This window comes from Oncorhynchus masou, chromosome 11 (assembly GCF_036934945.1).
Source record: "Oncorhynchus masou masou isolate Uvic2021 chromosome 11, UVic_Omas_1.1, whole genome shotgun sequence".
In the NCBI taxonomy this organism is placed as follows: Eukaryota; Metazoa; Chordata; class Actinopteri; order Salmoniformes; family Salmonidae; genus Oncorhynchus; species Oncorhynchus masou.
The window spans coordinates 33,805,460-33,819,260 of NC_088222.1; the positions used below are offsets into that span (position 1 = coordinate 33,805,460).

Genomic DNA, 13,801 nt, shown 5'->3' on the forward strand with positions numbered 1-13,801 from the left:
CCAAATACTTAGACTTTCTCAAGTAGAATTATTGGCTGACTTCCGTTTGAGTCATTTTCTATTAAGTTCACTTTAATAAGAAAATATGGCAATTAGGTACTTTTTACACGACTCGTACTTTTGAGAAACAAGTCTTCTCTACTTAGTCATTGTTCATGTTTGCTGATATGTATGACAACTGCTGAGTCACTGGCATCTCTCACACTCAGTGTGAACAGGAAAGGAATCGGGCAGGTATATGACAAGGCTTGTGGTTTTGGATACATTTATCCTGGTAGTATAACTCATGAATTGGCTAGTATACTTCCCAGATAAACACACATTCCAAACCAGAGCCATCTGGGCAATATCACGTAACCAACAATTGTTGAAGGATATTCCCAATGTCTCCTCGGGTTATTTACAGGGTCTTTGGTAGTCTTAGGGTTCTCAGGTGGACAAAGGTATTGGGTGATATCACAACATTCCACTGTTCTTGAATTCCATCTTATTTACAAATACTATTTTTTTCTGAACAGAAATATGAGAGAGTTTGGGTTCAGGGGCTTAGATTAATGATAAACCTGGTCAGTGGTTTGCTACCTGGAAAGACTTATGTCTGTCTGGCCAGACCCAGGAAATGATGTCACAACTATAGGCACTTCCCCTTCTTTCACCTGAAGAGGAGGAGGGGCCAGATTGAGTTAGGCAAGAGGTGAAAAACAAGGAAGGGAGCTCTCAGTAGGTAGGCAGGTGTGTGTGTTTACTTCTTCTGAATGTGTGTTGGAGAGGGAAAAAATAAGGATTTGGGGACTTTAACACCACTCGGGCCTTTCTAAAGACTGATATGGACGTTCCGGACCCTTCCCATGGGAATATGGGGCTGCTGAGAACCTTTGACTCCTCTGAGTTTGGGAGCTGGGAGAAGATCGGCTCGGGCGGCTTTGGACAAGTATACAAAGTCCGGCATGTACAGTGGAAAACATGGCTGGCTATCAAGTGCCCTCCCTGCCTTCATGTAGATGACAAGTATGTTGGACAGCTGTTTTTATTCGGAGATTGATGGTGTGTGGGGGTGTGAAGAATGTTGTTTAAAGTATTTAAGCCTAGATTACATGTTATATGTTGGATAACCTCTGTGAGTGTCAGACTAAAAAGCAGGAGTTCTCTGAGTTTGTTCATCTATCTGAGGGTGTGACGTATGCTGGAAACTTAGTCAGCCTTATGTCACAGACTCATTATCTTGTGGGTTCTGGAGGGTGGACATGTATGGGGGTACATTTCTATTATGTAAATGTTGATGTTTTTGAGGTGAGCACTTAGCAGTCATTCACATGTGGTTACAATGGAAGGCCCTTGAGCAGTACACCTGTGAATGTTTGACTAGATTTTTTTACGTGATACACTCTCATGCTCTGCTGTAGTGTGGGAAAGAGGACTCTTTCACCCCTGGTGGCATTACCACCACAATTATCGGAGCCACAAAGGCGGCTGGCTCCGATGATCAGATCAGTCTTCTTTACTCTAATGCCTGGCCTTTGTCCAGGAGACCCTGCCAGACATTACACCATGTCTCTGGAATGTAAACCTCTTCTTCCTTTGGGGATGTTTGTTTTGACTCATGATTATAAGAAGTAGTATGACCTTTATGCCAGGTGTTGTCCCGAGTGTGTGTCTGTGTGTGTGTGTGTGTGTGTGTGTGTGTGTGTAACATGGTGTGCTGGGGAGAAAAGTTCAACATTATGCTAGTACTCTCCTTCCTCTCTTACAACACTCTGTAGAACGCCATGTCACCACCCTGACCCAACTCCCTCCGGGAGCCTCAAAGAGGACTACCAAGTCTTAAATTTACTTTCCTACTTGATTTTAAAATGTAGCGGAGTGGATGTGTAAATGATTTACAACACATTATCTCAAGAATCTGTACAATATCCTTTCATTCCTTTGGCACAACAAGTGTTATTTACGTTCACCAGCAGTGAGAAATATTAGTGCATTTGACTTTTTTTTTTTGTGGCATATCAAGTTAATGTTTCTGAAGGTGTCAGAGAATGAGGTTGGGAGCATTGTATTCAAGAGGCCTCTGTCGTTTTGAGAGCTTTTACAGCTTTGAATACAATGATTGGATCAGGTTGCTCCTAAACTTCATTTCACTTGAGGCAATATACCCACAGACCACAGGCTGAACTTTTTGCTGTTGACAATTTGTTGAGAGATTTAGTCACAGACACTTACACTGAGTGTACAAAACATTAAGAACACCTGTTCTTTCTTTGACATACTAGATGAAGGGAAGAAGACAGGTTAAAGAAGGATTTTTAAGCCTTGAGACAAGTGAGACCAATTGTGCATGTGTGCCATTCAGAGATTTAAGTGCCTGGGAATGGTAGTTGGTGCCAGGCGCACCGGTTTGTGTCAAGAACTGCAATGCGGCTGGGTTTTTCACTCTCAACAGTTTCCTGTGTGTATCAAGAATGGTCCACCACCCAACGGACATCCAGCCAACTTGACAGCTGTGGGAAGCATTGGAGTTAACATGGGCCAGCATCCCTGTGGAATGCTTTTAACACCTTGTAGAGTCCATGTCCTGATGAATTGAGACTGTTCTGAGAGCAAAAGGGGGGGTGTAACTCAATATTAGGAAGGTATTCTTAATGTTTTGTATACTCAGTGTATATTACATTTGAGTTATTTAGGGCAGTGTTATGGATATTATATTAGCATGCAACATCCCAACTTAAATGTCTCACAGAATGGACAAAATAATATAAATGAAACTTTTGATGCGTGTGTCTATAGAGCCCCTTGGGGGGAGTGTATCCCCCAAAAAGCAGACTTGTAAATATTGATATGTTGGAGAAATGAAGCAAGTAAGAATGGATGTTACATTATATGGACAAGCTTTTTGGGAAGACGGAACATATTAGCATATGTCTGTGAATTTGTAAGTGTTAGGTCAAAACATGGATTGCATTTTCGAAGGAAAGGCTTAGCTGAACACAAAAACGCTAATTAAAAAAAATATATATATTACTTCGGAAAGGAAAAACAACCGCTATGGATGTTAAACTCTCCATTATGGATGTCAGAGTTTGAAATAGACATTCATTTCTTACAGATTTCTTGATCAAAATCTATAATTTATTGTCATTTGGAATGTTTGTAAAATGTCAACAGGAGGCATAGTACCTTAAGATTGCATTAACTGTCACGTTCATCATAGTGAGGAGACCAACGCGCAGCGTGGTAAGCATACTTGTTTTTAAATTAAAGAAGAACACTGAACAAACTAGCAAAACAACAAACCGTGAAGCTAATATGCGTAGTGCAGACAGGCAACTTAACATAGACCAAGAACCCACAAAATACCCAAGGAATATGGCTACCTAAATATGGTCCCCAATCAGAGACAACGATAAACAGCTGCCTCTGATTGGGAACCAATTCAGGCCACCATAGACCTACATAAACCTGGACTTACAAAAACCCCTAGACAATGCAAAAACAAACATACCCACCCTAGTCACACCCTGACCAGACCAAAATATTAAAGAAAACAAAGATAGCTAAGGTCAGGGCGTGACAATAACAGGTAGTCTGAATATCATACAAGACCATATCAAAATTAACAGTTTAATTACAATTTTGTATAAAACGTTTTTTTCAGAACTATTGTAACAAAATATGATAATAAAACAATATACATGTCCCTGTAGTGCAAATGCATTTTCCTGGACACTGGATGAAGTCAGTATATTTTGGGGAGCTTTCACTTGAAAAAGACGCAGGCTCAGTTTCCCAAAAGCATCTTAAGGCTAAGTTCAGTGGTCTAAGGCACTGCATCTCAGTGCAAGAGGTGTCACTGCAGTCCCTGGTTCATATCCAGGCTGCATCAGATCCGGCCGTGATTGGGAGTCCCATAGGGCGGCGCACAATTGGCTCAGCGTTGTCAGGGTTTGGCCGGGGTAGGCCGTCATTGTAAATAAGAATTTGTTCTTAACTGACTTGCCTAGATAAATAAAGGTTATATTTAAAAATAAAAATAAATTAAATCCTATGGTTCTAACGATGAACTTAACCTTAAGATGCTTTTGGGAAACTGGGTCCAGCACCTTTCACAGGTTGTTGATAAACACTCTTCTCATCTTTCTATCTAAAAAAGTACTGCCATGTATGAGAAATGCATTTCAGCATATATTTTACAAGAGAATTTTAGCTGAAACACACAATTTTCAAGATATCAATAAGTGCTTCAGTACAAGTCTGAAGAATACATCCCGAAACAAGCAGACAAAATGTGTTGAATGCACAAGCTTCTGAAGATAAGATATGATACATCAATATCCATCACATCCACAGCCGTTATGGAAGGTGCAGATATCATAACGCTGAAAAAAAGATACGATAATGAAAAGAGATCCCAATTATAGACCATATAAAACCATAATGAAAATTGGCTTTAAAGAGAAAGTTTCAAGATGAACTGATGTAGTGCATGTTTGTTTTTTTAAACTTTTCCTTAAAAAGGTTATGGATATTACATTGCCTGTCCCAGTCACCTTCTATCTTTACAAGACTGTAGAACACGCAAAACAAAACTCAAGACACTTCAATTTGGGATATAATTCTTCATTAACTAAGTCGTGAAATATCATTGACTGCAAAGCCTTTTTTGAGACTTGGCCACCTACTCTGTAATTCATGCAATCACCTACTAAGCCTGAACTCCAACATATAGACCTTAAGGATAATTCTGAAAGTGGTTTCGTTTGGAAATAACTAACTTTATTTGTTCATTCTCAGGTTGACTTATACATGGAATCGTCCTTTAGCAGACAAACACAACAGAGTGTATTGACTCCTTTATTTGTGTTTGATTGTGTTACTTCCTATGACCATTTATCTCACTTCTCTACCCTATTGCTTTTGAAAAACATTATGAAAAAAAAATATGTCGGATACAAAGCACAAGGAGGAAGTTCTTTAGCTTTGCCAATGACAAGCATTGACATCCTTCTCCAATCAATAGTAGCTAGACTCATGGCACCCACCTCTGCAAAGTACATAAACTCTAATTTGCCTGCCTGCTCCCTGCCTCCACACACTCCTCTGATTCAAAGCTAGCTAGTGAATTGTAACGGTCTAATGTGATGCTCCATTAGCCGTTACAGGATAGGTACTGTTTGGCATAACACAGAGAATTTTCAACCAACTTTAAAGGTGCAATGCAACTGTTTTTCTGAATATCCAATTATTATTTTATTTTTTTGGGGGGGGGGGGTAACAATTAAGTACAATACTGTGTTTGTTTTAAATTAAAATGGTCAAAAATAACAAAAATACACAAAGCTTCATAGCAAAGAGCAATTTCTCAAGCAATAATTTTGCTAGGACTGTGGGGAAGGGAAAACTGAAAACTAGCTGTTATTGGCAAAGAGTTTTGGAACTCTCTTTCTTATTAGTCTAACTAATTTACCGCCTGTTGATATCACCATGCAGGCCAAAACTCTATCCCACCAAAACAGGTTGAAATTTCAGGCAGTCTTTTTAAACAGCTCTTAAAATGCCATTCTCATAATTTTCACAATTTCACAGTATTATTCCAACCTCAGTGTTGAAATATATATAAAACCCTTAACTTGGGGATACTACCTTTGTTCTGGATTCGGCCAAACATGTACCTTCTAAAATGTCAGTGTCCAGCTCCATGAAGTAATCCAACAATGTGTATGCTGCCATCTTGTCTTTCAAATCTTCTCTCATTGATGGAGACATGTGAGTGTCATCATGACATGCAGCACTTTGGGGTGGACCCACCTGTCTCAAAAACTTGTTTTATATATATTTCCACACTATGATGTTGGAATAATACTGTGAAAATCATGATAATGCCATTTTAGTGTAAGAGCTGATTGAAATGACCGCCTGAAATTTACATTTTAGATTTATAGATTTCAGTAATTTAGCAGGCCATCTAATCCAGAGCAATTAACAATTAGTGCATTCATCTTAAAATAGCTAGGTGGGACAACCACATATCACAGTCATTGTAAGTACATTTTTCCTCAAAGCTATCAGCAAGGTCAGAGCTAGTAAGGGGGGAAAAAGTAAAGTGCGAGTGGTACTATTAGTGTATTTCTTTATATTTTTTGTGGGGGGTCGGGGTGAGGAGTTGGTGTGAGTTAGACACTGGTGCCGTGTAGATGGAACAGAAAAGTCTCTTGTGTAAAACACTCTCCTAACTCCTCACATTTGCACAGATTTGTCATGCTTGTCAGATTTATTTACAATGTACACAGTAAATTATTATTTTTTTGAAACATTTACTGGAAAAACTTTACATGCGCAAAAGTTTGGTAACAGATTTACGGTGAATCTCCCTCAGTTTTCTGTTACAAAACTTTTATCTGCACAGTTCTTCTTGTAAATGTGTTTTTGTAAACTTTTCAGTGGAAATTGTTAAAAGTAGTGGTTGTGCATAGAGTTGTATGGTTTTTAAAAACTTTGAAATCAATGTTTTTTGTTTGGTATATTGCGTCTCAGCGTAATTCATTCCCATGGAATTGTCCCCCTCGAAACATAAAAAATGGTTGCCTTAGTGACAGAGAGACTACACTACATTGTTTATTTAGCTTTTTACTTTTTAAGATCTTATCAGCATGCTGATTTAATATTGAATGAATCCTTTGAAATTCCAAGTTGTTGCACATTGCCTTTGTAGTGAAGACACTACCGTATACACACACATTATTCACGAGATTAAGCAGTTTATTCAAGTCTTTTTCCAAAGCCACCTCTCTTTAGATTTCTATATTGAGGTCAATGGTGATGGGCTACACGGCTTTGTTTGGGTCTGCTATCCTAGTCGGGCTAACACTGATAAAGGTAATAAATAGATCATTGTTCAAAGGTTGAGCAACGAGCACAGAGAACAAGAGGTCTGTTGTGTTCATAACGCCGAACTGAGATGGATTCTTAGGCTCTCTGAGGAATGTCGCTGGGACAGATCTGCCTGGCTGCCATACTTGGAGAATCTCTGTCCCATAAATGCGTCATGTCTGCAGGGGTTCACTGATTTAACCAGTCAGAGAGACAGGTTAATGCATAGGAAAGCTCATGCGTCTCAGTTTGCTGTCTCCTTGTATTCCCTCGTGTAATTTGGGTCGATGGTAAAGGGTTTTTCAAGTGCTGCTATTTTAACAAGCCATTGAATACCTGTGTAAGTAAGATAAAATAACAACATTTTACGAATTTGTTGTGGATCGAGGGACGTGGCTGGATGGGCAGATTTATGAAGACAACTACATTTAAAATCACTGTTATGTGTATGAGTTATGTAGTTCAGTCTAAACAGACAGCTATACGAGGGCTTTATGTCCAATTGGTGTGATGAAGTCTAAGTTAACAGACAAGCATGTCCTCTGTAGGGAGCGAGCAGAGCTGCTGGAGGAGGCTAAGAAGATGGAAGCGGCTAAGTTCCGCTACATCCTGCCAGTGTATGGGATCTGTGGCGACGCCCAGGGCCTGGTGATGGAGTACATGGAGACAGGCTCCCTGGAGACCCTGCTGGCTGCTGAGCCTCTGCCCTGGGAGCTGCGGTTCAGGATCATCCACGAGACGGCGGTGGGAATGAACTTCCTGCACTGCATGAGCCCACCCCTCCTGCACCTGGACCTTAAACCTGCCAACATCCTACTGGACGCACACTACCACGTCAAGGTGAGACACAACAGTTACTTGGTGTGTTCGTTGGAGTTCGTACAGGGCACTGTGTGGGCAGTCCTTGTACATTTGAGACATAAATATGTCAAATCAATACACTGTAGAAATAGAATAGAAACGTCAGATTTTACCTTATAGTGTGCATTTAGCCAACTTTCACCCAAATTATGTCATTTCTACTACAGAGTGAGTCTTTAAAACAACAGCCCAAATTCAAGAGCTTTCATGTGGTATGTCCTTTAATAGGATTTGCTCAGGTGTGAATTTCAGCTGAGATGTATAGAGGGAGGAAAAAAAAATTTCACTTTAATTTTGCTTTAAACGGCCGCCCTGCTGCACACACATGCTACGGGCAGAAAGGTGTCTCCCTCCCAGTCCACCTGCTCTCCTACCTCCCACTGGATGACTAATGGAGGTGGAGGAGAAATGGGTGGGAACCTCATCTGTTTTAATACCTTGATGTAAACAAGGAGCCTGGGCCTGTCTTAACAGGCTGAGTACAGTACTCTGCCAACACTGACTGACTGTGTGTTCAGCTGCTCGCCCACACATGTAACTCACAGTCAAACAGGGCCTCAACTCCTGACACGAGAGGTAAGTAGAGCACCCACAGGCTAGGACAGGACATGGCTGGGAAGCACCCTCAGACTGGGACAGGACGTGGCTGCCTCTACCCTCATCAGGGCTCTGGGTGCATAGAATACAATAAGGGCTCAGCCATCAGCTTGAGGGTAAAGTTAGTTATCGGTAGCCATAGCCATGACAACAATAGGAAAGGGAGAGGTCAAGTAGGTTCTTGTCTTAATAAGATATATTCTGTATCTCCAATCTCCCCTTCAGATATCAGATTTTGGTCTGGCCCGATGGAACGGCCTATCCAGAGTTGATGAAATCAGCCGTGACGGGTTCTGTGGCACTATCGCCTACCTGCCGCCGGAGAGCATCGTGGAGAAGGACAGGGTATCGGACACTAAGCATGACGTCTACAGGTGAGCCTCTTCACCTTCACTTCTCTCTGCCCTTGTCTGTCAGAGGAGTGGAACGTTGTCTGTTTAATGCTTCGTCATGATGTTTTTTTTTTTTCAATTCTCCCTTTCATTGTTTGTTTTCACAACATTGGTTTTAATCACTATGAATATGAAATGGATGTATATTAATCAGTTATAAATTATGCTTGGACAACACATAGTGGGTTCAATCATTGATCACCTTTATCAGTATTCCTTGCTACTGACCTGTTGTTCCCTTCCTGTTACAGCTTTTCGATAGTCATCTGGGGAGTTCTCACACAGAAGAAACCTTACCAAGGTGAGACATGTTGAGGAAATGTATGGATGGGTTGAGGATTGGTGTGAGACATGTTGTGGTCGTTTAGGGTTTGTAAGATTCACTCCTAGTCTTTCTTAAACTCAAAAGGCCTGGTTCCTGGACCGTGATTATGCGTATAGACTCCTTGTGACATGACCACCCATGTTAGTTCGTCCTGCGTCTCACTAAGTGAAGGTAACAGACATTTAGTCACAGTGCACATATTGACCGTGCCGTTGAGTGTTTACCTGGTGAATTCCAGGGAGGCAGGCTGACAGGTGTATTCCCCAGGCATATCCTTTGAATTGAAAGCTCTTGTTCAGGGCATTGACATCCTTGGCACCGGCACCTGTGTCCGCCAATAATGAAGCCCTAGAAAAGCACTCTCCTCCTCCCATGTTCCTCATCCTTCTATTGAATGGTATTAAAGATACAGAAGAAGCCAGGGTGATCTGAGCTTAACTCCACTGCTTCTGTTTGCTTTGAATCATTGACTGGCTTTCTGGCTGATCCCAATGCCTAATAACAAAGATGTCATGACCAAGAAAGTCTGAGACGTTTTTCCAGGCTTGGTGTGGGAGAGAAAGGAAAGGGGACACCTAGTCAGTTGTACAACTGAATGCCTTCAACTGAAAGGTGTTTTCCGGCATTTAACTCAACCACTCTAACAAAACATCTATATGCCTTCCTTATCTGAGCCTACAGAAAGATTATAATAATGAGGGGTATATACTTGAATTGGCCCTACCTAGACATTTATTTATGTTGCTTTTCTATACTTTCACCAGCACACAATCAAGGCATAATTCATTGATATGATCCAGGCTCTTTTGAATAATGGGGCCTGGTACACCTTTTGGACTGAGTTATCATATGAACAGTAGAGAAATGAATGAAGTGTATCAATGTGTCTTATATATTGTGTTGATTGTATCTTTATGTCCTCTATTTCCTCCAGGGGAGAACAACATCCTGCAGATCATGGTGAAGGTGGTGAGAGGGGTGCGTCCCGATCTCAATGTTGTGCCCCGGAGTCGACCCCAAGCCTGCACAGGGTTCCTGAGCCTCATGCAGCGCTGCTGGGCCTCCTTACCTGATGCCAGACCCAGCTTCCAGGGTGAGTAGACATCCAATGGGGCCTATGCCTGTAAGGGTTAGTTGTTTGTGTTTATCTTGAGGCTTGAAAGCAGGAAGAACACAATTCAAGTGTAGTAATACATACACAAAGTCATGATGTACTGTACATCTGCTATTCTGTACATCAAACCTGACCTTTGTTGTCTTCTGTCTGCAGAAATCACATCAGAAGCCGAGGAGCTGTGTTCTAAACCCCAAGAGGAGTCCAAGAACCAAACTCCTATGCCTGAGAATAACCATTGCAATGGACAAACCACTGACCAGGTAGAACCACACATACCATTCACTTATATTCCCCTGCTTGTAAATGACTGTTGTAGCTCGAAATTGCTTATTTTTAATGGAATATCTACATAGGTGTACAGAGGCCCATTATCAGCAACCATCACTCCTGTGTTCCAATGGCACATTGTGTTAGCTAATCCAAGTTTATCATTTTAAAGGGCTAATTGATCATTAGAAAACCCTTTTGCAATTATGTTAGCACAGCTGAAAACTGTTGTTCTGATTAAAGAAGCAATAAAACTGGCGTTCTTTAGACTAGTTGAGTATCTGGAGCATCAGCATTTGTGGGTTCGATTACAGGCTCAAAATGGCCAGAAACAAAGACCTTTCTTCTGAAACTAGTCAGTCAATTCTTGTTCTGAGAAATGAAGGCTATTCCATGCGAGAAATTGCCAAGAAACTGAAGATCTCATACAGCGCTGTGTACTACTCCCTTCACAGAACAGCGCAAACTGGCTCTAAACAGAATAGAAAGAGGAGCGGGAGGCCCCGGTGCACAACTGAGCAAGAGAAAAGTACCTTAGTGTCTAGTTTGCGAAACAGACGTCTCACAAGTACTCAACTGGCAGCTTAACAATGTCTACAGTGTATTTCTGATCAATTTGATGTTATTTTAATGGGCAAAAAAACAAGGACATTTCTAAGTGACCCCAAACTTTTGGATGGTAGTGTACATAGCTACATAACTAGATGTTTTAACAACATGTCAACATAAAGGTTGTCAAAGAGCCAAGGAGTCAAGGAGTTTGTTATTGTATTTCTAACATAGCTGTGTCTCCAACAGAATAAAGAGCAGAAGCCAGTCAGGCCCAAGTCTGCCATGTTGCCAGAGAAAGACTACAGCCTATCAGAGCTGCTGAGCCAGGTAGACTCTGGGATATCTCGGAGCTTTGACCATGTGAAGGAGGACCGCTGTCCCAGCAAAGACAACACCAGCAAGAGACTGTCAGGAATCTCCTCTGTAGACTCTGCCTTTTCCTCTCAAGACTCCATTACGCTCTCCTTTGAGAAAGAGAATACCTGTGGTAAGAATGGTTGTGCCTTGTCTATGGTTTCCTTTAACAGATGACATGAAGTCTTGTTTCTCATGGTGTTATATCCTACATATAAGTAGTACAGTTCTGAATGACTTCTGGAGCATGCAGAGTGTCACTTTTAACTTTAGGATAATTTCTTTGTGGTTTTGTCCCTGACTCTATACTGTGTCTTCTATCTCCTTGTTGTTTAGACTCTGGGGAGGTGCAGAAGAGGAAGCTGTGTGACGCCATCCGTACCAAAGACATGTCCAAGCTGATGAAGATCCTGCAGCCTCAGGACGTGGACCTCCTATTGGAGGGCGGCTACAGCCTGCTCCACCACGCCGTCACGCAGGCCAACGAGGAGGCCGTCAAGTTCCTGCTCCTCAACCATGCCAACACCAACCTGGCCAATGCCCACGGCTCCACCCCCCTCCACCTGGCCACAGAGAAGCACCTGAAGGGCCTGGCCGAGCTGCTGCTGGGCCGCCGGAGCACCAACGCCAACGCCCGGGACGAAGACCAATACACAGCCCTGCACTGTGCTGCTCAGAACGGGGACGAGGCCATCACCCGCCTACTGCTGGACCGCGGTGCCTCCATCAATGAGACGGACGCCCAGGGACGTACACCTGCACACATCGCCTGCCAGCATGGCCAGGAGAACGTGGTCAGGGTGCTGCTAAGCCGCGGGGCAGACGTCCATGTGAAGGGCAGAGATGACTGGACGGTGCTTCACTTGGCTGCCTGGCAGGGCCACCTGGGCATCGTCAAATTGCTGGTGAAGCAGGCCAGGGCGGACGTAGATGGGCAGACCACTGATGGCCGCACCCCGCTGCACATGGCCTCCCATAGGGGGCAGTACAGGGTGGCAAGGATCCTGATAGAGCTGGGGGCAGACGTCCACGTGACCTCCACGGGCCTCCACACCCCCCTGCATGTGGCGGCTGAGACGGGCCACACCAGCACCTCTCGCCTCTTAGTCAAGCATGATGCCGATATCCAGGCCCGGACCACCCAGGGTCATACCGCCCTTCACCTCGCTGCTCAGCGTGGCCACCTGCCCACAGTGAAGATGCTGATCGAGGAAGGGGCAGACCCCTACTGCACCAACCAAAACCTGCGTACCCCCTGCCACCTGGCTGCAGAAGGGGGGCACTGTGAGGTCTTCAAAGAGCTTCTGGTCCACTGCCCAGAGGGTCCCAGTCTGTCAGACGAGCAGGGCCTCACCCCTCTTCACCTGGCTGTGAGAGGAGGCTACACAGATATCACCAGTATGCTGCTAGCCCAGGGGGTGGAGGTATCACAAGAAGTACCACAGGACTCCATACCCCTACCAGAGGAAGTACCACGGGACTCTATCCCCCATGACACACTGCAACCAGCAGCAGAGGACTACCCAAAGCTTCTGGATTGTCAGCCAAGCTCGTTGGCCAAGTGTCTCCAGAGAAAGGTTGTAATCTTGAAACTGACGGAGCGTGAAGGAAATGACTGTCCAGAGGAGGGAGTCACGCTGTGACTGGACTGTACAGAACTGTCCTGGAATTAAAAACAGTCAGGGATCTCTTCTATTCCCTTCCCCTTGGATGTGATGGGAGAGGTGTCTCGAGCTAAAGAGACCAGCAGTTGTATAAAAAAAAATTGTACATACTATTTTGATTGTGTCTTATTTTTATGGCAGTCTGTGATTGATCATTCATTTCCAGATGTTATGATTATTTGGTTATTTGGGCCTCTCAAAGCCCCTGTTACCGCCCTTCATTACTTTGGTATCTTGTCAGAGAAGGAAAGTTTTAATGTAAATATGTATACTGTATAGAGAACCATGAGCTCATATAAATCACTTTGTTCCTTTATGTTAAATATAGACTCCATGTCATGTTTTTCCCTTAATAGTGTAGCTTTTCTACTTTGCATATGCACATTCATGGCCCCCAGTAAAAAATAATGTTGACATTATCTGTGGAATGCCATTTGTATTTTCCTTTGCTATCGACTTACTGTAGCTGGTATGTTTACACATGTCCATAAGCTATATTCTCTAATAAAACAAGTGTCAATACAAGTGTGTGTGTGTGTGTGTGTGTGTGTGTGTGTGTGTGTGTGTGTGCGGTGTGTGTGTGCGCGCGCACCCACGTGCCCCTGTAAATGTGTGAATGAAAGAATGATGGCCATCTTCACTGCCAGGCAGAATGGACATGTCTCTATCTGCAGCCGGGTTTATTCTTATCATTCCTGCCTGCCTCTCCCCCAGACCCTACAGAGCATTCTCAACTTGGCACCATCCATGGGAACTGCCCTCGGGGGGGATCGCAGGCCAGGCAGGTGGGTTAGTGGGAGGGGAGTGGGGTGAG

The 13,801-nt window shown here is 43.2% G+C and overlaps 1 protein-coding gene across 1 annotated transcript; it reads left to right on the plus strand.

The window, feature by feature from the left end:
- The first annotated feature begins 675 nt into the window (after positions 1 to 675).
- On the plus strand, positions 676 to 13,525 carry ripk4 (receptor-interacting serine-threonine kinase 4). Its single transcript, XM_064978324.1, has 8 exons — positions 676 to 1,008; positions 7,407 to 7,698; positions 8,542 to 8,690; positions 8,960 to 9,009; positions 9,968 to 10,126; positions 10,304 to 10,410; positions 11,216 to 11,456; positions 11,660 to 13,525. Exons 1-8 carry the CDS (start codon positions 827 to 829, stop codon positions 12,964 to 12,966), a joined length of 2,487 nt encoding a protein of 828 aa, XP_064834396.1. The 5' UTR covers positions 676 to 826; the 3' UTR covers positions 12,967 to 13,525.
- Positions 13,526 to 13,801: the final 276 nt, after the last annotated feature.

What these genes read in the sequence shown, in the direction of transcription:
- ripk4 (XM_064978324.1), top strand. Translation starts at nt 827, where the DNA reads ATGGACGTTCCGGACCCTTCCCATGGGAATATGGGGCTGCTGAGAACC. An exon ending in ACGCACACTACCACGTCAAG is followed by an intron (nt 7,699 to 8,541) that starts GTGAGACACAAC and finishes TCTCCCCTTCAG; the next exon opens with ATATCAGATTTTGGTCTGGC. An exon ending in TGCCAGACCCAGCTTCCAGG is followed by an intron (nt 10,127 to 10,303) that starts GTGAGTAGACAT and finishes TTCTGTCTGCAG; the next exon opens with AAATCACATCAGAAGCCGAG.